The 27,556-nt window shown below is 36.4% G+C and overlaps 1 protein-coding gene across 1 annotated transcript in view; it reads left to right on the forward strand.

Annotated features, from left to right (window-relative positions):
• Positions 1–861: 861 nt before the first annotated feature.
• The window catches only part of tmem131l (transmembrane 131 like), a 43,261-nt gene continuing 16,566 nt past the window's right edge, over positions 862–27,556 (forward strand). The window contains exons 1-8 of the mRNA XM_037689715.1: positions 862–1,052; positions 1,731–1,804; positions 7,002–7,045; positions 15,738–15,809; positions 20,653–20,776; positions 20,881–20,997; positions 22,879–22,980; positions 27,097–27,174. Coding sequence (XP_037545643.1) covers positions 929–1,052; positions 1,731–1,804; positions 7,002–7,045; positions 15,738–15,809; positions 20,653–20,776; positions 20,881–20,997; positions 22,879–22,980; positions 27,097–27,174 — 735 coding nt within the window. The 5' untranslated portion in view covers positions 862–928. The remainder of the gene's footprint in view (positions 1,053–1,730; positions 1,805–7,001; positions 7,046–15,737; positions 15,810–20,652; positions 20,777–20,880; positions 20,998–22,878; positions 22,981–27,096; positions 27,175–27,556) is intronic.

Consider the following 27,556-nt stretch of genomic DNA (forward strand, 5'->3'; position numbering starts at 1 on the left):
ATATATGGTACTAAAGGGGGAAAACAACAGTATGCAATGTTTTTTACAGCAAAAGTCATCTGGTTTATTAACTTTGGTTCCAAAGAACTGCAACAGTAATGTTTAAAAAAAAATTAGTGCAAGATCAACAGCAAACAACAGAAAAAATAACTTGGATGCATTAAAAATAAATTGTGCAAAAACAGACACAATTAAATAAATAAATAAATGTCAAGGAGAATTCTCTGCATTTGTTCAAAAAATGTAAATAAACAATTACTTGAAACCATTGTTTATAAAATAAATTTAAAGTTAAGTAATGTTCTTAAAACTATGTAAACGTATGTAACAATTTGTTATTTCTTCCTCAATACTTCACAAACTTCCTAAAACCTGTGCTGGGGGCCCCGGGCCCCTAAGCAGCCGCTAAGTTTGCTTATGCTTTGGGCAACAAAATGTGCAGGGCCTAACAGTTTTGCAAGCCGTGCACGCTAAAAAAAAAAAAGTCTTTATTTAATAAACTTTAGATGCATGTCTTGCTGGTTGCAAACACTCAGAATTAAGTGAAACAACTGGGGAAAAAAAAAATCGCCTATTTTGAGTCGCAAACTAGTCTCGTGCCTTCTGGGAACAGGTCTGAACTATCACTTTGGTTGTATTTAATAACACGACAGGGATGTCTGCGTATTTCTTTAAATAAAAAAAACACTCACACAAATGAAGGAAGTCGTAAAAACTAACCTTCAGTTAAAGCCATTAAAAGCAACTTATACCTTTTTTGGTCGCATTTGTTTGCTTTACTGTCTGAAACGGAGGCACAGATAGAGGCCACGCCCCCACCCTCCGCGCGCTGCGTGTCAGCAGCGGGCGGCGCGCGGAGCTGCTACCGCCAGGCTGCTGCCTGAAAGAAAGAAAGCAACGCAGCGAAACAAGGCTGAGAGAGGGCAGCATGGCGGGTCTACACGACTTCCACCAGGGCAGCCACTGTCACAGGAAAACGTGGATCAATATACTATTAGGAGTACTACAAATACTTCTACCTATTATCCACCACGGAGGAGCTCAGCTGCAAGGTTTGTGTATTACTCTGTTGGAGGGTGGAACGTTAACGCGACCCGTTGATGGGCGAAAAAACAAGTTAGCTACCTGACAGTGACAGCGTTTCACTACATGGAACGGAGCTAAAACTGTCCGTTTTAAACTCCTTAATGTGTTAATACAATCTCGCATACGTGTTTGATGTAGTATAAATTGATGTACATCAGCTGCTGTTTACCAGTACGCAGTAGTTGTATTTTCTTTTGCTAGCTGCCTGCCAGCAGTTGATTTTAACGAAGCTGCAAGTTGCTCCGGCAGGAAAGTCCTCCGCCTAAATAAGTGGACTTCTAAGTACTACTTTTTGATTGTGAGTGCAATAAATTAGCACAATATTTTAAAGTCTTTCCACGTTGCTAAACTGGTGTCTGCAGCATCAAGATGGGAGATTTGTTCCAAGTTCGTTAGCCACTAAGCTAACTAGCTAAACAAGCAGCTAGCAAAAATAGTCAACCTGCCGAGGTGAAGTCGTTTCTTTAAAATATTTTTGATTAATAAGCCATCCCCTCCCTTGTAGTTAACTCGTTTGTAATTACACATAAATTAAAATGACTTTGGCTGTTTGTATTATTTATTTGCTGTTTAAAGCAGGCGCAGTTGTGCCTTTGCAGCCCAATACACAACCCTGAATTATTTTTATTTATTTCATTTCAAAGCTCTGAGTCAGATGTCCACCAGTGTGGTTGAGGTCTGGCAACCAGAGGAGGCAGACCCATTTGTCCCACTTCAGGTAAAATCTTTTTTTTTTTTCTTTCATGGGTGTGTTTGCATGGAGGAGGAACTGAAATGGAACTAAATGCAGAACACTGAACACAAAACTTCTAAATACAGACCTATATTTGAACCTGTGGAGGTTAAAAACACTGACGACGTGCTTATGTTTGTGCACAAATCTCACAATTATCAAGCAGCTAAATGAAACACCCTCAGAATAAACCATAGTGGACCATTTTCAGTTTTGTTCTTATTTTCTTTAGCACATAATGCAATGAGAACTGTCCACTAAAAATATATTGCAAGTGGAGGCCTTAAGTCTTCCTTCACTTTACTTTGCAGTGTATTTGTATGCATGACTTGTTCAGTTAATGTATTTTGTGCAGACTTTTCTAGGATGGGCAACCAACTGTCTTACCCTTTAATAGACATTTATATTGGTTGTGTAACTGTAGAGCACAGAGGTACACACAGAAGCAATTTAGTGTTTACACACAACCTGTCATGAGGTCACCAGCTGACTTCTCATGTCACCTGAGCAGTGTGTGGCATTATTTGCAGGACTCTAAAGAGACACTGCAGGTTGTTTGGTTATAATCTTGTAAGTAAAGACATTTATTAAGTTCCTACCACTCAGCTGAATGTCAGTTTTTGTGCAGAAATGTAAGTACTGTTTAATAATAAAAGCAAAAATGTCCTGCTGCCTAAAACTGCATTTACTATATTTCACTCATCCCTGCCTTTATGTTCAATTAGCAGAATCAATGACTGTTAGGTGTCATATTTAACACTGAATGGAGCGACTGTCTCATTTACATGGGCGGCATGAAACAGAGCGTGACATGTGTGTCTTGACACACTCCTGTTGCTGGTAGACAGCTTTGCAAGTAGTATATTCTGTAAGGGATTATTTAAGTTGCAATCCTTGAAGTATTGCATCAGCTACAGCATCAGAATGAGCCGCCTAATAGTTTGTAGGTTTTTTATTGATGCGTAAAAACTTATTTATGTCCATATTTTAGGACCTGTATAATTACTGTCAGTCAGCAGTCAACATTTGGGGCTTCTGAAAGTGCTCTTGTTTATTATTATGTTTATTATACGTTATGTTTATTATTGTTATATTTCTAAGTTGAATCATGTTTGATTAAAATGCAGCCTTCTGAATTCTGGTAACCCCCCCCCCCCCCCCCCATAAAGATTCTCCTTTTTATTTTTTAAAAAGTACTATTAATGTCATACTTCAAATATGCTGGCAGACATTGTTAAATATCACAGTGTGTGTGTGTTTATCATAACTTTACTTGCAGCAACCCATAACTTTGTCCCATGTTGTTTAGAAGGGAATCTGTGGAGTTGAGAAAAAGCAGCAAATAATTTTACATTCAGGTCAGAAATGACTTGTAATCTCAGCGACCAAAGAGAAAAGTCCTTAGTTCAGTCTGTCTAAATACATGCTTGAAAATCTGATAACGTTTTAAATAATAGGAATATTTTTCAAGATGCTGCAAGTGGAAAGATGAAAGTGAAGTGCCTCACAAATCAGGACTCTTGACATAGACTGTACTTTAAATTTTGTATGTAGCTTAGCTGGCATTTTTGTGGTTTAATCCTGAAGCCAAGATGTAGCTAAAAGGTACATGTTCTGATGGAAACTAAGCTTTTTTTTTTTTAGCTTGTTGTCGTTTTTCTTTTTAAAAAAAGTTCTCCTGTACTGTATGGGAAGTGGTGGCACAGGGGTTAAAGAAGGCAAGCCTATGATTGGGAGGTTGCTGAATCTCCTGATTGTTTTATCAAATATGTGGGTGGAAAAGGTGAAGCACCCACACCTTATTCCACCCTCATTCACCCTACTATTGGCCCTTGAGCAAGGCCTTTAACCCTCCAGCTGTTTGAGCTGGTTACTAAAAATAGCTCCCTACACAATATGTGATGTCAGCGTGTACCCGGATTTTGGCAAACAAAACTGAGTACAATACAATTTGTGTTTACATGGACAAAAGCATTGGAGGTGGCCATTATGTATGAGGTCTGCCAGTTATTAAAAGACTGGGGATTCCTCACAATTCTTATCACATCATCCCTGATCAATTCTATTTCTAAAATACACTTGAAGGAAATAAACGGCTTCTTAAAGGAGCTCAGCTGTAGGAAATAACATGCAACAGCAAAAGGGTAGCAACAAAACAGTGTTCACTTTTAACTACCATGTTTATTTAGTACCAATGCAAAATGCTGGCTTTTAAACTAGGATTTTGCCTTTTAGCACTAGAATACTTCATACATAATCCTGCAAATGTAGCAACTATAGTGTGGGAAACAATCACTCACATTTACATATTGTAAAAATGTCAACACAGAATGAATTAACAAAAACCTTGTCGGAGAGCTATGTTGGAATGTTACGAACTTCACGGCATGCATGCCCACAGGTTCAGCCCAGATGCAATTATTTTGTTTGTGCTTCTTTTTTAAAGTACTAGTTCTCAGTACTTGGAAAAACAAATTGAATGCTGACATAATAAAGACAGTCTGGGCTGGTCATTGTTGTCAGTAAGTGGTAACCTTGGTTGAGTTGTTGAAATTCAGGCAATAAATGAGGCAACCTGAGTTGGTTTACAAGTTGTGTCCTGTTGCTGTAGCAGCACGAGAGCTGCTCCTTGTCTACAAGCTCAGGCTGGTGAAAAAAGATAAGTCTACTTTTCTAGCTTGTCTGGTTTGTGTGGTAGGTTGTTTTCATTATCTTTTCCAAAAATGCACACCGATATTTAAAGAGCATCTATAAAGCACTGGTGGAAAAGAACTGGCAAATGTTCTCATGTTGGAAAGGTTTTGTTATTGGGAGATGAATACAGCAATGAACCAAATTAAATAAAAAAAAAAAGTTACCATTAGAAAACGAATAATGAGCTGACCATTTTAATCTACTGATATTGGCCACTTTTAAAAATATCTGCAAGCACTGAATGAGCAAGTAGTAAAATGTAGATGCAGCAGCTGCCACAACCAGCTTGCTGTAGCCAATAATTAAGTTTTTCTTAAGAGAGAATACTTTCTTATATATCCTTTTTAAGAATACAATTTCTTCTAAGTGTTGTAAAATTTATTTTTATTTAAGTTAAATAATTGCAATAGTATTGTAATGAAAAATACATATTGTAAAAAGAAAAATCAGTTCAAGTAGATTTTGTCATTCGCATCACATGTGGTACATGAGGTGGAATGAATTGTGTACACAGGGTCCCAGTTACAGCCAACAGCAGCAAAAATATATATGTAAAAAGAAACCGTAATAAGGATTTGATATAAACTAAGAAATATGCTAAACACTTTTAGTGCAAAACAATACGCCAAACAACAGCAGCTGAGCTGTACATCAGCCATCAGGTACCCTGACTTCTAAAGATCTGCATTGGCCATTGAGAAACTCATCATTTGACCCTTACATACAAGGTAACTAATAAAAACTGTGTGAAATTAATTCAAAATAATGTAAGTAGTTAAACAACAAAGTTGTGCTATCATAAAATTGTCATGATTAGAAATTATTTCAGTTTAAACGTTCTAAATTGTGCTTTGCAATGGAAATGGAAATGAAACCCACTAAAAATGTAGAACCACACCGTTGATGACCACTAAAAGAAAATAGGTTTAAAAAAAAATTAAGTATTAAAATTGTATATTATTCATAAAAACATTCTGAATTTTGGTTGAACTTTGTCACGTCCCTCCAACTTGAATCCGACATTATAAAACCTGTAGTTAAAGCAATCATTCAGATCTTCTGAAATAGGGTTATGAACAATTAATATATTATCTGTTCAGATTTCTCTTTGACCTTAGTTTTGAGATTAACTGACTGTGTTTTATCAGAATATTTAATGAACTACTTGACAGATTTTAACAAGACTCTTTAAGTACTGGTAATTATTAGATGTACCGCTACAACTAATTAACTTTTGGAGTCCACCCAATTTAAGATGGCCACACTACATTTAATCAACTCGAACCAACATAAAAATGGTTGTACTTTATTAAATTTACAGATAATTAGCTAAAATGTGATGCGGTAGTATCAGAGAGTCTTTAAAAATACACAGTCTGAGTACTAATACATCTCAGTAACCCATGAAATTGTGCATGTCATTTACAAACTTTGATCAGAACTGCTTTAACTCCATTTCCTCTAGTTAAAAAGTTAACTTGGTTTAAAACACCGGCATGAAAGCTTGCCCTTAATTTTAGAAAATGCATTTGAGGCCCTAGTGATGGCATCTCTTTCAGAGAACGAACTTGCCCTTTCAGTGTGTTGTGTGATCTGACACTCTCCTTTCAATACAGCAGCAGCCGATCAAGCTGCACGTGCTGCAGTTGACTGACTTTGACTAAAAACCTCCCACAAAAACAGCGATAAGACCACAGTCACCATATCTCTGGTCTTCCTTATGTGAGACCTGCTGAAGGGCTGCAACTTAGATTTTGGTTGTGTTGCTTAATCTTTGATTTTTCAATGAAATTATTAAGGATGCACGATATTATCGGCATGGTATTGGTATCGGCCAATATTAGCAATAAAGTTCAATATGGACATCGTCCATTCCATCAAAATAACTCACCAATATAAAAGGCGCTGTTTTATATATATATATGGCACTATTTTTGTATGACTGGTTGAGTGTTGTCATTGTGTTAGAGAGAGTAAGTGTCATGAATAAATTTGACATTAAACATAATCTAAGTTGAAGTGTTGCATCATTTTCAGCCCCTTTTTGGCATCTGCATTTGGTAACAGGCCAAACTGACAAAGACCATGTAGAATACTGTAGTATTTTAATTCCACAACAGAGAAAGCTATGTAGTCTTTGTAAGTAAGTCTAAGGGGGAAAAATATCGTTATTGGTATTAGTTATTGGCCAAATAACTTTTAACATTGGCATATCGGCCAAAAATCCAATATCCTGTATCCCTAGAAATTGTATTTTATGTAAAAACTGAGGATTTCAAGAGGGAAAGAAAATCTCAATTCTAAACTGAATATTATTTCAGTTTATCAATGTGCATCAAACCTTTCAGTGTAAATGATCTCATGAGTGCCAGAGACACAGATACAGACACATCCTTCAGAGTCTGACATGGTCGTCTCATACCCTGTTATGTGAAATCAATTGTTTCTTCTTTCAACATTACTGAGTAAAGTGTTTCATTTTGTTTAGGTGGAGAAGGAGCAAAGAAAAGACGGTCTTCCACTAGAAGACAGGTACAGTTTTTGTCTTGATTAAAATTTTCTGCGCTCAGCTGTAAACTCAAACCCTTTTCCATGTGTTTGTTCCCATCCTGACTTTTTTTTTAACAATCATCAAAGCTTAATGTAGAAATTACATCAAATAAAGGTGGAATGGGAATATTTTGTGCATTGTACAGTCCAAAACAAGCATTTATCAAAAACGTGTTATGTAATCATAAAAACAAAAATTAAAAAAATGTGACCAGTTTCAGTTTGATAGACCAGTGTAAAAAGCCCTTTAAAAGTCCTCCCCTGTAGACTGTGTTGTTTATGTTAGTGAGTGAGGGGGTGTGTGACAGAGAGAACGGTGTGTGTTACAGAGGCACACAACCAAATTCCTAGCTAATTTTAGACCTCCTTGGGAAAAAAAAGCAGAGGTCTGTCTTTCCCTGGTGTTTTTGTTCCCTCAAAAAATCTTTTAAAATATATTTTTGTGAAAGAAAGACAAAATGTTAGTATTATTTAGTAAATCTTGGCACGTTTTAGTTCTCCTGAATGCTGAAGTCAAAGATGTCTTGCTTATACCTCTGTCTCAAAGGATTAATAAGAAAATCTGCCATACTGGAACTGGTCATACAGGATCTCCATTATTCTTGTAGTTTGCTATTTATTTGTTTATCCTAAAATATTTTGAGAACGTACTGGCATAGACAATGACGGGGATACTTGGTAAAGTAAAAATTGAGGTTGTATTTATTTTTTGAATAGTTTTTGTGTCAGAGGGTCATGTTCCTTTTTACTAGTCAATAAGTGTTAATACACGGACTGAATGAACACTTTATTTTGATAGTCTGCAGGATGTCATGCAAACGTGTGTTTCTAAAATAGTTGTTCAGGTCACGCAGGTTTTCTCACCCAGCAACCTATTTGCGCATTTATTTTGCAGTTCTTTGCTATCTAAAATAGTCACGTAAAATGGATCTAACACTACAGGAAGCGTACAGTTGAATTTGTGCAAATCCATTTAAATGGTGTCAGTGGTCCTGAACCATGTGGGAATATGTCCATTTTAAATCTAAAAAGATGTGGAAAATAAAGAGTTTTGTCTGTACAACTTGACCTTAAAAATCTTGAGCTGCGAGGCCTCGTGTGCCAGGGTTATCAGGCTCTTACCAGGTCTGCCATCACCCTCTCCCAGTCTGAAGAGCTAATCCGGCAGCAGATACAGAGGTTAATGATCTTTCCATCTGTGTTAGGTCTTGTGTCAAAATGTCTTGGCTCATTTCCTTGTGCTTTTGGCTCTTTCTCCAGCTCATTTACCTTCATTTGTAAACTTGTTCCTCATTGGAACGTTGCAAGTGCTTTTAATTTCACTGCAAGTCTTATTTTGTTGCTTTTCTTTTACAAACATGTCTGGGAACAACTGCTGACCTAAACGCTTGTCTTTTCTAATCCCCACTCTTTTGAAGCATTGCTAAGGTCACTGCTAACACTAACTTCATGTGAGTTGCATCCCAGGGATCAAATAACTCCAAACATAACATGTTATTTTTGTACTGAGCAGTGGTCAGAACTCTTGAGCTAGAGCTTCGTGGTACAATTGTTGGAAGGATGTTTTTTATATTTGTTTTTTAAGGAAATTTACGACAAAACAGTAGTCCCTCGTTTATCACAGGGGATCCGTACACTGAAGACCCGCGATTAGTGAAAAACCATGAGGTAGGAATAGTAGTACAAGTACTACATAGTAGTTTATTATATATATATATATATATATATAAGGCATTTTAAAACCTTCCCACACTCTTGCAATATTCTAAACAATGTTTCTAAACTTTAAACGCTCTAAAAGAGCACAGAATATTATGATTTGAGCTCCCTGCCTCCTCTGCCCTCAGCCACCTGCAAGCACTCTTGGCCATGCCCACTTCTCAGCTCTGCACGGAGATCAGCTGATCAGCTGCAGCAGGAAGTTTATCCTGCAGTATGGGCTGCACAAAGGTGCAGCAGGTGCTAAATAATTTTAAATAATTTATTTTCAATAAAAAGTTCATTCTGATTGTGCGGCGCATCCATCAATCAGCCAGTTGTGTGTTATGTCCAATCTTATTTTGAAAAACCGCGAGTCCGAGATAAACGAACCGCGAAGTAGCGAAGGACTACTGTTCTCAAATGTACAGTATGACAATTTAGATGCCTTTATCTGCTTTTAAGAATCTGACATCACTAACAAAAAGTGCAGCTTATTTTTTGCACACCAAAAAGTAATATCAATTTACAGTTTTGCATGTGTTTAACCTTTCACATTAACCACTTGCAATAATCAGTATACAGTAATGCTGTTTTTAAAGTTTAATTCTTGATCATCATAGGTAGTTGTGTTTAAACTAATAAACAGCAGTATGGTTGCTTTAATAGCTTTCTCATCACTTCCAAGTGTCTACAGAAACGGACAAACAAATTATCTTATACATTTGGCCTACAGTGGTGCTTGAAAGTTTGTGAAATCTTTAGAATTTCCTATATTTCTGAATAAATATGACCTAAAACATAATCAGATTTTCACACAAGCCCTGAAAGTAGATAAAGAGAACCCAGTTAAACAAATGAGACAAAAATATTATACTTGTTCATTTATTTATTGAGGAAAATGATCCAATATTTCATAATTATGAGCGGCAAAAGTATGTGAACCTCTAGGATTAGCAGTTAATTTGAAGGTGGAATTAGAGTCAGGTGTTTTCAATCATTGGGTTGATGATCAGGTATGAGTGGACACCTTGTTTGATTTAAAGAACAGGGATCTATCAAAGTCTGCTGTTCAAAACACGTGGAAGTGTATCATGGTAGGAACACAGATTTCTGAGGACCTCAGAAAAGTTATTGATGCTCATCAGGGTGGAAAAAGTTACAAAACCATCTCTAAAGGGTTTGGACTCCACCGATCCACAGTCAGACAGACTGTGTGTAAATGGAGGAAATTTAAGACCGTTCTTACCCTCCCCAGGAGTGGTCAAGCAACAAAGATCACTCCAAGAGCAAGGCAAGGAATAGTCAGCGAGGTCACAAAGGAGCCCAGAGTAACTTCTAACAACTGAAGGTCTCTCTCACATTGACTAATGTTGATGTTCATGAGTTCACCATCAGAACACTGAACAACAATGATGTGCATGGCAGGGTTGAAGGAGAAGCCACTGCTCTCCAAAAAGTACATTGCTGCTCATCTGCAGTTTAAGATCACATGGACAAGCCAGAAGACTATTAGAAGAATGTTTTGTGGATGGATGAGACCAAAAAAGAACTTTTTGGTTCAAATGAAAAGTGTTAAGGAAAACACTGCATTCCTACATAAGATCCTGATCTCGTGTGGAACATGGTGGTGGTGGTATCATGGTTTGGGTCTGTTTTGCTGCATCTAGGCCAGGACGTCTGCAGTTACTCAAAATAGTCTGGCTAATTTGCATCCCATGTCTCTTGGGTTTTCTGTTTGTTTGCAGATTATGAACATGATCAAAATTATGTTGTAGTTATGGTTTAAGTTGACTTAACAGATGAAACATGACCAGTAGGACCAAAGTCAAGTTTAAACTATTTATCTTTAATATTTACAAGATAATGAGAAATTGAGTGACTTTTTTTTTTTTTTCCTAGTTGATAACCACTCCACAAGTTCAAACCATATCAGATGTGCCAGGATAGGGTTAACAGCAAGAAGGTTGCAGATGTAAAGATGTTTCATTAAAAAATGTCTCCAGGGCAAGTCTTGTCCTTCTTAACTCATATTGTTGTAAAGTTGTGCAATACACAATCCCTGCAAATTGTACATTTTCTGCTGCCAGATGTACAGTGCAGGTATGTGCACACTTGCGTAAAATCACGTGAAACTATTATGTTTGTGCTCCAATTTTCATTAAATCTTTGTTGTATTTCAACTCTGTTGATTCAGATCGGATGGATGGTTGTTTACCACCTCAAGCTTTATCTGAGAGCCTAACAGGTGTCTGTAATACCGGCCCAGTCACGTCCTCAACTGTAATCCTGTATGCTCTATGAACGCTGATGATTTGTATGAGAAACGATTCATAATGAGAAAATATCATGAGATCCTTGTCCTCACTGCACCGAGAGAAGAAAAATATTAAGCTGTACTTTATGTTTAAACTGTGTTCCATATATTGATTGATTTTGGCTGCTATGTAGTCATGGCCAAAGGTTTTGAGAGTAACATGAAAAATATTTGTCATAAAGAGTTGCTGCCTCAGTGTTTTTAGATTTTCTTGTCAGGCCCTTCTGGATACTGGAGTATACATTCTAGAGTAAATGCAAAACATCATGAAAACAGAGTCAACAAACATCAAATAATTAATAATTGTGTTGTTCTTGAAACTTTGGCCACTGCTGCACCTTTTCAGCGATCCGTACCTAAATGGGGCTGTTCCTGAGGATGTTGTCTGCAGCAGTTCTGTTTCTTTGTGAGACACAGAACTAGGCCTGTCGCAATAAACAATAAATTAGTTAATCGCATGATAAATGAAAATTATCAATTTCATTTTCCTTTATCGGCTTTGTTTCTTCGTGTCTCTCTGTTTCTACTGAAGACACCGGATGACAAAAGGCTCAACTCCGGTGCTCTTCACTGACCCCTCCCTTTCTCTTTAAAATCCATTTTAACCGTCCAAAATTGCGTTTTTGGATCATTAAAAGCAGCTAAGCTGAGAAGCTAAGTTACGAGCTAAGCTAACAGGCCGACCGTGGGGAAAAAAACCTCTGTATTATCGAAGCTCCAAAATTCACAGTTGAAACGCGTGCCTTCGTGTAAAAAGTTGTTTTTCTCTGCAAAAAGAAACTGAGAAATTGTTTACTGATATTTTTTTTAATTAAAAGCTTTGTGTGAAAAATGCTATGCTAAAGAACTCATACCACACCAAGCGTCCGCCATTTTGAGAACTGAAGAAAGCAAGGAGAGACAGCCCATGTCATGTCAAGGGGCCTCCTTCCCATTTTTCTTAGTACACTGCTCGCTCCCTCACTATCCATCCTTCAGTTCACATCTTATACTGCCATACAGTGGTCAAAAAAATGTACTACACTCAAAATAAATTAACAAATATTTCTTCTTAAATTTGACAAAAATTACTAATTATTGTCAAATTTCAAACAATATTATCATTTATCACAATAATTTCCGAGATGATTAATCGCCCAGCAAAATTTGTTATCGTGACAGGCCTACACAGAACTTGAAATAAATTATGCTCTATAGTATTTCTTTAATCATACAGAAGAATGGCACTTAATTCTGCAACTTCTTTTCACCATCTTTCTGAAATCCATCCATCATCTTTACCCGCTTTTCCTTTTTGGGTCGGGGGGTGTCACTAGTGCCCATATCCAGCAGTCACTGTGTGAGAGGCAGGGGACACCCTGGACAGATCACAAGTCCCATCACAGAGCCACAAATCTCGGCTCCCAGCCAGGATTTGATCCGACGACCTTCTCGCTGAGAAGCAACAGCTCTACCAACTGAGCCTCTTTCTGATAAACCTTGAGTAATTCTAGTTTAAACTCAAGTTTTTCAGTAATAAAAGTATACACAAATAAAATTATTTCCTTCAGTTGCAATTATTTCATGTGCTCTAAAAGTAGAAAAGTTTAAAACATCAAACTTCCACTCTCATTTGTGTGGGTCAGCAGGCATGTTGGCTTTAAATGTTAATATTTTCACACTTGTGTACATTGATGCAAACACAACCTCAAATCAGCTGCTTTCCAGCTTCAAGGCAACAATTTTCAGAAGTTTTTTGGCACAGGATGTCTGTCCTTCTCAAACACAGGCGTCAGGTGTGGTCATTTCGCTGCCTACTCAAGCGTGCCACGCCACCTACACTGACAAAAACATTTTAAAAAATAAAATAAAACTTTCCCGTTTTCGCTATTGCTGAATCTTGTATGCACCTCATTTCATTGCATACACGTCAAGTTAATGATTTTTTTTGTAAATTATGGATTTTTCATGACTACAAACATACAGGGGGCGGCACGGTGGTGCCCGGGACCTTTCTGAGTGGAGTTTGCATGTTCTCTCCATGCATACGTGGGTTTTCTCCAGGTACTCCCGTTTCCTCCCACAGACCAAAAACATGCATGTTAGACCGATTGGTAACTCTAAATTGTTCCTAGGTGTGAGTGAGAGAGTGAATTGTTTTGTCTCGTTTGTCTCTGTCCCTGTGATGGACTGGAGACCTGTCCAGGGTGTCTCGTGACCTCTCGCACAGTGACTGCTAGATATGGGCACCAGTGACCCCCATGACCCAGAAAGGATGAGGCGGGTAAAGATAATGGATGGATGGAAACAAACATACAGGGAAATTCTAATGGACTTTTCAAAAACTCTGCTTCATATTAACGTTACGTCTCAGAGCCGGGCCTGTAAGTAAATACAAAGTTCGCCCCCTCGTCCTCGTCCTCGTCCTCCTCCCCAGCTTTCTGCTGTACCTGCTCTCCGACCCCTCATCCCTCACTGCTCCAGTGCTCATGTGAGCCCAAAATGCACAAACATGTATATGGGGCAGCTGTGGCTGAGTGGTTAGAACAGTCGTCCTCCAATGGGAGAGTTGGGGGTTCAATTCCACCAGCAGTCACCTGCCGAAGTGTCCCTGTGCAAGACACTGAACCCCTCATTGCCTCTGATGTGTGTCCCATTGGTGTATGAATGTGATAAAGCTCTGATTATTCTCTGTATAGATCTAGTAGAGTGTATGAATGGGTAAATGAGGGCACAGATTGTGGTATAAAGCACTTTGAGTATCTTGATAAGATAGTAAGGTGCTATACAAGTCCAGTCCATTTACCATTTAAACAACTAAAGCTCTCTGGTGCTCAGGAACAGAGGAAAGGATTAGAAGAGGGAAAACTCGACACAGACAAAGGTACAGGAAAAAAGTCAAGAAATGATTTCTCTGTTGCAGAAATATTGCGGTTTGATGATCAATAAAGTAAATTGTTGTTTGCACTTAACTCCAGTTGATGTTCTGCCGCTGCTTTAGCTGAGATGAAAACTAGTCCTGCATACAGACTGGTATCAAGACTTATTTACTGAGTACATTCACATACGAAATGAAATATTTTTGTCACTTTATTTTATCTTGAAAAACTAGGTTGTCCATTTAAAACACATAACGTTATATTGAATTTGAAACAGAATATCTGCCAACATTTGCTGATGTTAGGTTAAGACAAACATGCATTGTTAAAACAAATTATGCATTCAGGATTAATAAAATAACAACAATCAGTATATTATGAAGGTAAAACTGACAGCTGGCCTTTAAGCTGAACTTCATCCGAGATCATTCTTGAAAACTGCATTACCTTTTTTTTTTTTTACACTGAGCTCCATGCGTTTATCTTTACATCATACGGTACTTTTAAATCAACTATACCAGATAAAATGGCATAAAATATTTTAAGTGCAATTTGCTTGTTGAATACAACACAAGTTTAAGTACCCTTACCAAGAAAAAAAGAGTATTGAGAAACTTATGTAATTGTATTACTAAATAAACTACAAATACTTCCTAATAGCAAAGTTGCGAAGTCCTCTTACGTCACAGAGCACAAAATACAGCAATATCTGCACATAGTGTGATATGACAGGAATTATTCATAGACAGACAGGATGATAGAGATTACAAGCCCTGAAAACCAACAAGATGTCTGCTGTTATTTGCATATTAAAAAACTCTTGTCATGGCGTTATACACTATCAAGTACACAAAGAAATAGAAAATAAAAGCTCATCTATAGATACTTTTACTAAACATCACTTTGTTGACATTATTATTTGAATTGTGGTTTTGCCCAGTACATTTCTTCTTATTTTATGAAGAAAATGTTTAATACACAGTTTATTAGTCTACTGTATTTACAATGAAAAGACTAGAGTCAAATATAAACCATCAGAGATCATCACAGCAGATGTAATAACTAGATCTAAGTTACATTTAAGATTTTAATTTCATTTTTATTCTAATTTAATGAAAGGGCTAATAAAAAAATTGTAGGGTAAAATACTGGAAAATGTTTACCGTATTTTTCGGACTATAAGGCGCATTAAGTGAAACAAGTTCATTTTGACATATTTTTGAGTGCCATGTACCACATAAAATCAGTTTGAAGTCAGTAAGCACAACCAGAATTAATGCATAAGACACACTGGATTATAAGGCTCCCTGTTGATTTTGAGAAAATTGAAGGATTTTAATTGCGCCTTATCTTCCGAAAAATACAGTACTAATGCTCCTTTATTAGAATTTTACACAAACCAAAGTAAAGCAGGTCTGAGTCACATCAATGTGTTTTTACAGCAAGCCTGCATGCATTGCCTTCACACGCACATGCACACACAAAGGTTGTAGGCTCAATCATCCAGGTAGATAACAACAAAAAAGGTTAAATCATGTCATCTGGACCAGCACATGCTCAGTTCTGTGACTACCTGCATGACTCTGTTCCACTTCAGTACTTTAACACCAACACACAATAAGAGCTAATGGGGCTGAAAGTGCTGTAAGAAAAGGATCAGCGTTCTTCTTTCTGGGTATTTCATAAAACACACAAAAAACCAGATGTAATGTTATGCTTATCCTGTCTTTTATTATTATTATTTTTTCGTTTTTTAAGTTTTAGGGGAACAATATTTATTTCCTCTGTCTTGTTTCACCAGCTCCTCTCCATTTACACAAGATGATGGGAAGCTTCTGCATATTCAGCCCCCAGTGTTGGACTTTGGGACACAGTAAGTACTGCTCTTACTTTCCATTAAAAACACACACACTTCTCCATTTAATAAAAAAAAAAAAAAAAACACAATGAGAATTAATTACTTTTCTAGTGACCTGACAAGTGGTTCAAATAGATTTAATATCAAATACATATTTTACATTTTACAGCATACACATTTTTTTAAATACCATTTTCTTTCACTTGTTCTTCTCAATTAGTGTGTTTTATTTTACTTCATTACTCGTCTATTGTTGTCTTTGTTGTCTACTGTTGTCATCGCTCTGTTAAAATTAGGTCTCTTGTAAATGAGTCTCCGAGGCTCCAAGGGATTAACCTGTATAAATAAAGGTTGAATGAATATAATCACAAATACAAATAAGCACTTTGAGTATCTTGATAAGAGAGAAAAATGCTATACTAGTACAGTCCATTTACCATTTACAGAATTTGGCGATGACGTTATGGTGTCCTGCCAAGCAGAAGTATTAGACTTAAAATAAAATGGCTTTAATTGTTAAGATAACAAAAGGCATATCCAAATATGGCAGTAAGCTGGTTTTCCCAGCATTCACACATAATTCAGTCAGAAAAGGTTTAGAACTTGTTTGCCTTTATACATTGAAAACAAACTAGAAACCCCAATGCTGTGGCTGGACTGTCCCAGTTGGTCCTGTCCTGTAAGCAGTCCCATACATGCTTTATTTTGCTATATAATATATTTGGAGTGCTGGGACCAGGCATCCCAAATCCCAGCAGTATTGGAAAAATGTTTGCACACTTGAGACATAATTGCTTCAGGGAATTTATATTCATGATTTAAATGGGAATTTAAGACTAGAGAGGATTTCTTCCATCTTGTGGTTTCTTTTTTTAATGTTAGAATTGTGGGAACATTCATAGTGTTGAATGTGTACGAATCTCAAAAATGAGTGTATAAAATTATTATTATTATAGGGTTTGGAAAAAGCACCAACTCTAAACACAAAAAAAAACCCATAGACAAACAAAAGCTAGGAAGTCAAACTAATTATAACAACAGGAAATGAACAGTTTGCCGAAGAGAATTTTGCAGTATCAGAAGCTGATCCCATTTTGATCTGGCTTGGTAAGGAAAAAAAAAAGAGAAGCTATTTACACAACTTTGTCATTTAGTCCAAAGTTTGTTGAGTTTGTGATGCAGTCGCCTAAAATGAAATCACTTTCTCACCGGCAAATGGGAAGTGAAAGATGATTCAGTTGAGGCTTGACGAAATATCTGAGGACAAATCTTTTTAAGTTACTCTACATTATTCAAACCGCATTACTTGAATAAATCAAATGGTGACATGCTAAAAGCTTCAATTCATCTTTACATACTGAAAAAGCAACTTTTACATCCACATTTTAGATTTTGGTCTATTCATCTAAAATGCCTGTGTTGGTTTAATGGTTGGATTTTTAGAAGGAACTGACTAACACTTTATTTTAAATTTTAGTTGTGCTGTTTTAACTTAACAATGGGCAAACATCATAAAGTAATTTTGATATCACTAAACATTTGACATGCAGTTCTTAATCCAAACAAAGTAAGTTGTGTAGATGGTTCTGCGGGCAGAGAAAAATACAGTTTTAAAAAGAATCACTCTACTGGTGCAAAAATACTCATATGCTTGCAAAACTATAGTATTTGGTGTCTTTTTGTAGATGCAGCTAATAAAGTTTGAATAGATAGGTTTTTGTAAGAAGCCACAGGTGATTTTACAATTTGTCCTATACTTGACTGATATGTATAAAGACAACACTACCGTAGTTCATCCCTTGTGTTTAGAAGCTTGAAATAGGTCAGAATTTAAAAAGTAGATAAAGAAAAGTTGTCCATGCCTAAAAAAAAAATAGTTGGCAAATCTTCAGAAAGCATGAAAACTATCAGTTTTCAGTATTTAGAAATTCTGGCTAGTTGGAATCAAAATGTGATGTAACGTAATTTCCAGACTATAGAGCACACCCGAATACAAGCCACACACACTCAATTTAAAAAAACAAAAAAACAAAGAAAAAACAAAACAATTTTGTTCATATATAAGCTGCGCTTGTCTATAAGCCACGGGTGTTCAGTTTGTAACATGAAATATTTACATAGAAAGATTTTTTAAAACTTTTAATCAATTACGGACCGGTAATATACACAAATACGTACAGTAAGGGTTAGGCATAGTCCCCCCTCACATGCTCTGCACATGGGAAGGGGGGAATCCCCCCTTTTCCTCTTCTTTCCTCTTTTCCCATTTCATTGATTTGACAGTGATCTGTTCAGTAATTTTATTGGTCAGATTTTTAAAAAAAAATTTTACCTTTTGTTTATACAGGTAGTCTCATTGAGTCACGAGGACCCAACCCCCAAGCGAGACGTTTATTGGGCAGCTATTTGAGCACCCGGGTGCGACGAAACCAGATGTTTTTTGGCGGCACGAAGCTTGTTATCCCGTCAAAAAATAAACCCTTCTAAAAATACGCCCTTCTAAAAATTAGCTGCAGCTGTAAAATGTGTGGAAAAAGTAGTGGCTTATAGACAGGAAATTATGGTATTTAAAATGAAATATGTTAATAGGATTTTGTTTGTCCAGTTTAAATATAATGCATATATTAAATATTGGGATGATGGTCTTGTCAAATAAAACAAACACCCACTTAAAAAAAAGCAATCCTTGCTTTTAAATATATTTTAGGCTTTCACATCCCACTCTAACATATGCTAAATATTTATCTTAACCCAACTGAGCTATGAGCTGTTGGAGTATTTAAAAAAAAACCTTTGTAATATGTTCAGCAAGTACTTGGGTTACATTTTATTATTACAGTACTAGTTGAACTCTGACGTTTAAAACAATTACCGGTATGCCGTCTCTCTGTGCTTTCTTATATTTTGAAAGCAGGTTCTTTTTTTCAGTCTCATTGTTCACTATTTTCCTCAAAGCATGTCACAACTCATAGCTGCGTTTCCCCACTTGCGCTTGTGACACAACGAGAAAACAAAGAAATTGGCATAAACATTTCAATTATTTCCCCAAATGGTTGTGCCGCATAACGGCTTCCATTATTGTTTTTTACTCAGATAAAAAAAAAAGAAAGAAAAAGAATTCTAGATCCTTAAAAATGTGTGCTTTCCAGCATAGAAGTTCAAAAGTGAACAATAAGTCTCAGCTTTACAATTGTACTACCGGTGTAAAGCATTGATAATAACTTTTTTCTCTCTAGCACATGTAGCACATAATTATTGTTTTTTAATCCAGCCCTGTGAATTTGTTGTTACATCCCAGCCATCTAAAGGATGATAAATACACCATGAGGTTGTGCACAAACTTTTCATCAAAATTACTTGGACCTTAAATTATCCACAGATATGGTTGAAACTAGGGGTGTAAATCACCAGCTTTACCACGATACGATATTATATTGATTTGTTTGTATGACAATACGATTTTTCTCTATCGCAAAGTCTGTCACGATACACTTTTTAATCTATTCGATTCACAAGTCTGCGATCGATATATTGCGATATCAAATGCCCATCTCATTTACATATAAATAAATTTACAGAAACAATTCAAATATGATTTAACCATTTTATTTCTGTTATTACAGGCACCAGGCTTTTAAATTAAAAAACATTTTTTCTTAATTAATGAAAAAAATAAAAATGACCTGCTCAGTATAGTCTCACATTTCTCATGTTTAAGTGCATTTTTTTTAAATCAGTTAACTTAAAAGAGTCCTGATTACCTTTCAGTTATAAAGAAACACAAATAGATATTGAGCTTACATAACATGGCTATCAATGCCGTGTTTCTTCTTCAGGTGAGCGGCCAAATTTGTTGTTTCCTGAGTATTTGAACTCACACTGGCACCTGTTGCATACGACATGAGTTTTGTCTGTTGAGCCGTCTTTCTGTTGGAATCAAAAATATTTCCACAGAGTTGATTTAAGTCCAGCAGGAGAGTGAATTTCATTTTCTGTGTTTTCTGCCTCGTCTGCCATGTTGCTGAGGTGGCCGCAGAGCACAGCCACGCACGGAAATGATGACACAGACGTGCCTTGGGAATTTCAAAATAAAAGCATATTTTAAAGATGACGATATGAATCGATATTTTAGTTTTGCCACAATATAATTGAATCATTTAATCGATACATCGATTTAAATCGATGTATTGTTACACCCCTACTTGAAACAAAAAACCTTTTTCAATGTAAGACCATAAAGAGAAATATGAATTTATTTGGAAAGCTAATCACATTTTGAATTTATTATGTATTTATTGGTAACTTAAATTTTTTTTTTTTTGTGAGAGAACGTTATTCTATTATATTACAGCAAAAATTAACCAATCAAGACAGAGAATGTTTGAACTGATCTTATGCAATACTTTTTAACAACTTTCCTTATGTCCCTATTTGTGCATGTGTTTTTAAACCAAAGACAAGTGGCCTTTACAGATTAAAGCAACACAGCTTCTATTGTTACTCATCTAGTGAATGCAAATGACTTGTTGCTTCACCATGTTGCTGTTGCAGTGACAGAAAATTACTCTTAATTTGTCATATGTATTAATTAGTTACTACCTCAACATGTTTTGAAATGCATTCACCACATTCCTCACTAACAAATCGGGACTGATAAAACCTAGATGCTAGTTTTAAAGTAACGCTGTCATGCAGCAAAGAGGAAGTCAATCAATAAACTGATGGATTGATGTTGAGGAAACCATTTGATACTGGTCAATTAAAGCATATACCTTTGTTAATTTGTCCATCTGTGTTGTTCCTTAGATGGGAGTTCTGTGCAGTGTTCTATTAAATGGGCTGTTTCACCTCTCTACAGGCCGCTGGGGTTACCAGGAGCTGAAACCATATACATACACAACCCCAGTCAAGAAGTTCCTGTGACCCTGCTGTCGATGTTTACATCCAGCAGGCATTTTTACGTACCTTCCTTTCATAGGAGAGTAAGTGTGCAAGTATTGACGTTTAACATTATCTGTGTTCCAGTAATTTGTGTATCCTGTTAAAATACCATGCTTTAAGCTGTTTTTCTGTCTTTCTGTCTTAGGTTATCCCACCAAAAGGGAAGGCATCTTTTAAACTAATTTTCCTCCCATCCGAGGAGGGCAGTGTAGAAAACACATTATTTATAAACACATCAGCCCATGGGCTGATCTCATACCAGGTCAGTGTATATTAGTAATATCCTCTGTCTGCTGTGCTCCTTTTTAAACAATGTACGGGCCTTTTTGCTTCTTGTCAGTTTTACTACTGGTTACCAGCAAATAACTCCCATCAAGTTTTACACGTTTAGATTGCTTTCTTGTAATTTGTAGATTACAATCACATCTAACCTGACTACTGGTGTGTTGTTGTTTTATCTCTCATACTCAAATAACTATTTTTTTAAATCAGGAATTTGTTTGATTATAACTAATTATTAAGTCACGCTTCCAACTGCTGAATGCTCAGGATTTACACTTGAGCTCTAGTTCCTAATTATTTAATGTTGTTTCACTCTCTTTGGTGATTCTTCCATCTAAGCTGTGTCTAAACGCAGTTAGCTCAGATTTTACAGGATCAATATGACAATTTAAATTCAAATTTATTGTGTACAGCTTTCAGTGTTCATCTTGGGTAAAGTTTATAACACAAAAAAAGTTTGCTGCATGTTCAAGATTGGAAAGTGCATTTAGATATTTAATGCATAAAGTTTATTTTTTTTAATTTGGCAACTTTTACGAATAGGCTTTATACAAACAGAAGCATATTGAATAATTTTGATTTGAATTGAACTGGCCTGTATGTAATTGGGCTTAAATTTGTTTGCTTTCTTGAAGTTCCTTGAGATGTTTTTTGTAGTAAAATTAGTGCTGTACAACTAAACTGGATCAAATATTTGTTTATGCAGTAATTTTAACTTTAAGTCACTGGACATTAGACGTAGACTTTTATTTATCAATGATTAAACAAATGCAAGTGAGAAACACTAACAGGAATTATTTGAAATGCTTTGTAAGTATGTACCAAACTGAGAGTGTTGCCTACCGGTAATCAAGGTTAAACATACAGAGCATTCAAGAAGGATGGAAAAAAACAAGGATAAAAAACGATTACCGTACTTTCTGCCTTAATAGTCGCAACTCCATATAAGTGGCATCAGTCCAATTATGGATAATAAAGTGGAAAATGTTGCATCTATTATGCGACACCGCTGACGCGTCGCGTTTGTTACGCGACAGCGCTGACCACCGGAAAACGCGGGTTGGTGTTGTGCCAAAAATCGATTGGCTGCCAAAAAGCAGCTGCGGGAGCGTGCACGGGAGGACTTTAACAAGAATTTAACAAGATTAACACTTAAAAACAATTATTTGTTTGCTCAACATTATACTAAAGGTGTGTCTCAGTTGAACTTTTACTTAATAGAGTCACTTTAATGTCAAATAAGCTGCATTTCACCTGGGCAGCACGGCGAAGTGCAGCTCCAGGAGTTCCAGAGCAAGACAAAGGTGGCTTTGTATGGCAAGCCAAATGTCTCATTAATAGCCTTTTTTACTTATTATTGAGACACTTGGCTTGCCATATTGGTTGAGGGCCCTCTAGTGGCTGAAAATGGTAGTATTCAATATTTTCCATGTCAGAATGAATGAAATCGTCAGATCTCAGCCAAAAATTGGTTTATAAATATGGGGAGGGGGGAAATGTAAATAAGTCGCTTCGGACTATAAGTCGCAGGACTTGCTAATTTATGCAAAAAAATGTGACATATAGTCCGAAAAGTACGGCAATTTCGTACCCTATTTGAGTGTGTTGTATAATCTGGTGTTTTATTTTGTCCCATATCAAAACAAGTCCTCTGACTCGCTCGCAAAGCCTCAGCTTTCTTCACCTCTTTTAAAGACATAAAAAGTCAAACATTTGGCTCCAATCTGAGCCGTAATCTCAGCTACTGTTGCAAGTTATGTTTAACACAACAGAATTACACTAGTTCTTTGCTCATTGAATATTTATAATGCATACACTAGTTGAAAACTTTCTTTTCATATGTAACTTGTATCTTTGTCAGGTTTTTGGTGTGGGAAGGCATCAAGCGTCACTAAAATCTCATAGAAAGGATGGTCTTCTAATATTTCCTCACATCCAGAGCATTAAGCTGACCCAAACTCAGGTGTGTATTTAAATGTTTGTGTAATTGTTTGTGATGGCCATGCACAATTGTGAATAGCAGCTCATCATTGTAAACAGCTGATTTCCTTTTTCCTGCATGCCCAGATAAACAAAGCTACACACACACACACACACACACACACACACACACACACACACAAGAGCTTTTCACTGTCATTGAATTACTGGATGCCTGTAGATGTCAGCATAAAATTAGAAATGTCATTGTTTGATTCCTGTGCAACCACAGTGTTCAGTGTTAAAATGTTTAACATTTCATCTACAAACATTTCACAGTAATGCAAAATTAAACCCAATGACTAACCCATAACTAGTTTAGAGACTAACAAATGTAGTGAAAGTGTGTAGAGAAGCATCTGGGAGGCGTTCTCCCCTCCACAACAGGAAGTGGGGTGGGAGTTGCAAAATGTCAGCTTGGTTGTGAGACATCAGCTCTCAAAATCACTATCACTTCATTACTTACTAATATTTATTTTTATCTCAGCAGCATTGTTTCAAAATATAGTTTACAAATAACTGTCTTTGTTTAAAACAGATTTATGTCCGCTTTTGCATTTTTGGTTTCTTAACAATTTTTTTTTTGCCATGTAGATTTTCACAAAAAGGTACAAATATTTGAATACTAATGTTTCTCTCCATTTAACTCAGAACGATCTCATGACGTTGCATACAAAAAGAAGCTTTAGGGCACTTTTGTTGAATTGATAAAAACTTTTCTGTAGTTTTTATACTGCTCAAACTAGATAAAATACTTAGAATGAAAGTAAAACAAAATGTATTTCAGTGTGTCACTTTTTCATAGTACAGTAGTCCCTCTCTACTTCGCATTTAGTTTTTCGTGGACTTGCTCTATCGCGATTTTTCAAAATAAGATTGGACATGACACACAATGTGTTGATTGATGGATGAGCTGCACGATCGGCATAGAAGTTTTATTTAAAATAAATTATTTTAAATTATTTAGCACATCCTGCACCTCTGTTCAGCCCACACTGCAGGATAAGCTTGCTCCTGCAGCTGATCTCCGTGCAGAGCGGAGAAGTGGGCGTGGCCAAGAGTGTTTGCAGGTGGCTGACAGCAGCGGAGGCAGAGAGCTGAAATCATGACATTCTGTGCTCTTTTTATTTTTTATAGCATTTAGAAACATCGTTTAGAATATTGCAATAGTGTGGGAAGGGTTTAAAGTGCTTAAATTTAAAAAACTGTATGTATGTATATATATATATATATATATATATATATATCAACCTTTATTTAGACAGGTAAATCCCATTGAGCCTCGAGGACTCATTTACAAGAGAGACCTGATTTCAACAAAGAAAGATGACAACAATGGACAACAGCAACAACAATAAACAGTTGTAAAAAGTCATACTGCATGTTTTTTTTTTTGTTTTTGTTTTTGTTTTACAAATAGGATGGCTAAAAGGAAAAGGTAACAAAAAAAAAAACAGCTAGATTCTAAGGCGAATGTAGAAAACTAAAAACAGGAACATGTCTGCATTGGTCCCTGCCAGTAGTCCAAGAGATTCTTAAAGCCACTTAGAGAGGTCAAGGTCAAGGCCCTTATATATATAAGGGGTGTAACAGTACGCTAAAATCACATTTCGGTTCGGTTCAATTTCAAGGAGGGCTCGGTTTGGTTAATTTTGGGTACAAAAAAGGACAAAATGAAGATTTACAAAATGTTTATTTTGAAAATATGCCAAGTAAACAATACGTTTGTATAGAAATAAATAAAGTGACCCATTTGGATGATATTTTAAATAAACAGCACTCTTTACAATAAATAAACTATACTAACAATAATAAAAAATCTTAATAAATACAATAACAGTCAGAACCAGAACAATAAGCAGAAACAGACTGTTTACAATCTAACTAATTAAGTTTAAAGTTTTTGGCCAAAAAGACCAACTTGTTCACATTTTCTACCAAAAGCTCAGATCTAGTTGCAGTGACATTATCTCCATCGCTGGAGGAAACTGCTCACTAACAACAGTAGCAGGAATAAAGAGGTAGAGCTTTGCTAATGTTGCAGTGTGGCTGTATTTGGCCTCATCAATACTCACGGCCTCTTGGACCTGCTCCCACAGGTGGGACAGGTCCCTGGAAAAGTTCAGAGTTCACTCATCACACACTTCTTAGCTAGAGGTGATCTCTGGTGGATTTCCTTAAGAGGAAGAAGACTCAGCTGCTATCTCTGTCCCAGACTGGAAATAAAAAAAACACAAATAGGTTAAAAAAAAAAAAATGCGTTGATAAGATTCTAATTTTAAATTTAAAAAAGTTAATTAGATAATAATAAAATAACAATACCTCTTCTTGAACGGTCATCATTTCTGTTAAGAGGTAGTTGAATCTCTCGTTAATCATCGTCAGGGAACGGCTTTAATCTGGTCCAGAGCTTGTAGACGATCAGTTTTAGCTTTTTCATAAAAGTGCTGCTACAACTTTTTGGCTGAAGTGTTGACGTGATGTGATGTCGTAGCGGGGCTCAGTAACTTTAAAGCCGGCGCATCAACAAGAAACCTAGATCCAGAGCTTGAAAAACTCCTACAGCTTGTGTTATTGCACTGGACCGATCTGAATTACCTGATAAAGGTTGTTTAAATGCTGCTGTTATCGGTCTTTGCACCACGCTGCTAGAAGAGATGTTCACGTTCAGATAATGTTGTTTCAAGTGTGTTAACAAGTTAGACGTGTTGCTGCTGCAGATCCACTCTTGGTGAAACAACGTTGACACACAGCTTTGGATTTGTTCACTTGTCTTTTAACAAGAAAGTCATAATGTTCCTAAACAGGAGACCGCAACGAGATGCTAGGCTGCTAATGCTACGCGTGCTTCAAGATAATAGCGCCGTGCTGAAACACGCTTAGGAATTTTAGTTCCGTGGCGCATAATCTCTCGTTAATTAAATTTAATGAGTAAAAAATAACCGAAACGGTACGCATGTGGACTGAACCGAACGTGCCGTACCGAAACAGTTCGGTACACCCACGTGTACCGTTACACCCCTAATATCTACTTGTACTACTATCCCTACTTTGTGTTTTTCCACTTATCGCGGGTCTTCGGGGTACGGATCCCTCGTGAAAAACGAGGGACTACTGTACACAGTAAAAATTAGAAAAATAAAAGGGAATAGAATTGTGGTAATAGCAACTTGTCTTAGTTTGTTGAAATAGTTTATCACACCAGGTTGTAGTCTCATTCCTTCACAGTACAATACATACAGGTGCTTAAACCAATGCAAAAACCTCAGTGATTACTTGTTATTTTCACTTTCTCTGGTTTCTGAGGCCTGTATCCTAACTGGAACCCTTTGTGCTTTTTTTTCCTCCCTTTAGCCACCAAACAAATTTTACAAGCAATAAAAATAATGGCTGTGTCTCGGAGCTTGACCTTAAAAATGACACGAGATGTTCAAGTGAAACTTTTATCTTTCACTATGTAGTTCACTTGTTGACAAGATGTTGCATTGACTTTGGTTTATTTGACACGCTGTCGGGGTAACATAAAATCCTTTCCCAGGGTTTTAAGATTGGTGGTTGTTACAAATCATAAATGCTGTTAGTGGGAGCGTCCCAATTATTCTGGTGAAATTCCAAAGTTCTGCCACTTTTCAACAAAGCTAAAACATTTGATAATAACTGAAGTAACCTTGGAAGTCCAATCACAATTAAACCAACTGAGAAACTTGGTGTTGCCGCCGGCATCATCTGTGTAAGTTTAAAAAGATACTAACATTGAAAGTTGCTTTCTGTAGAAAGTATGAAAATCTGAGTGACCGACGAAGTCCTAACCTTGCTAGAGCTTTAACATACCAATATTTAGAGACTTTTTTTGTTTTGTTTTGTTTTTTGTTGTGAACATGTGAAAGGTAGTTTTAATGTTTTAGGTTGTTGTAAAACAACGCTTGCAAATAACCTTTTGATTTCCACCTATGACTGTGTCATGAGACCTTCAAAAGTTGCCTTCTTAACCAACTAAATACATTATAGCGGACTATAAGCACCAGATTTTACATGTACCATAAAAGAACAACTAAAGAGAAAAGGCTACTAAACACCAGGTTTTTTTTTGCTCCTGCAGGAAGATGCCTCCAACATCACTATTCTGGGTCTACTCCTGGAATGCAGCTTTTCGAAGAGTTTACAAAGCAACCCTCAGGTAGTTCTTTCTGTTTCAATAGTTAACACTCTGTCAGCTGGTGTTTCTTTAAGAAATGTTTCATCATTATGCATCCTTGAAATAACTCCTTTAACACAGTTTAATGTTATTTTACCTACTGTAATTGCCACTCTATAGAGCACATCTGAATATAATCCACGCACAGCAAATAAAAAAAAAAGTAAACAATTTTGTTCATATATAAGTCACGCTTGTGTATAAGCGGCGGGTGTTCACGTTGTAATATACGTGGCAGCGCACAGCTCCCATACTGGAGGTGAAAAGTAGAGGACAGCTGTAAATTAAAACTTGTTACTTTTCATCAACTAACATAATCATGAAATATTTGTTGTTAATTTTGAATATTTATCCAATAATTCCT

This window comes from Nematolebias whitei, chromosome 16, assembly GCF_014905685.2.
Source record: "Nematolebias whitei isolate Nwh7 chromosome 16, NemWhi1, whole genome shotgun sequence".
Taxonomy (NCBI): domain Eukaryota; kingdom Metazoa; phylum Chordata; class Actinopteri; order Cyprinodontiformes; family Rivulidae; genus Nematolebias; species Nematolebias whitei.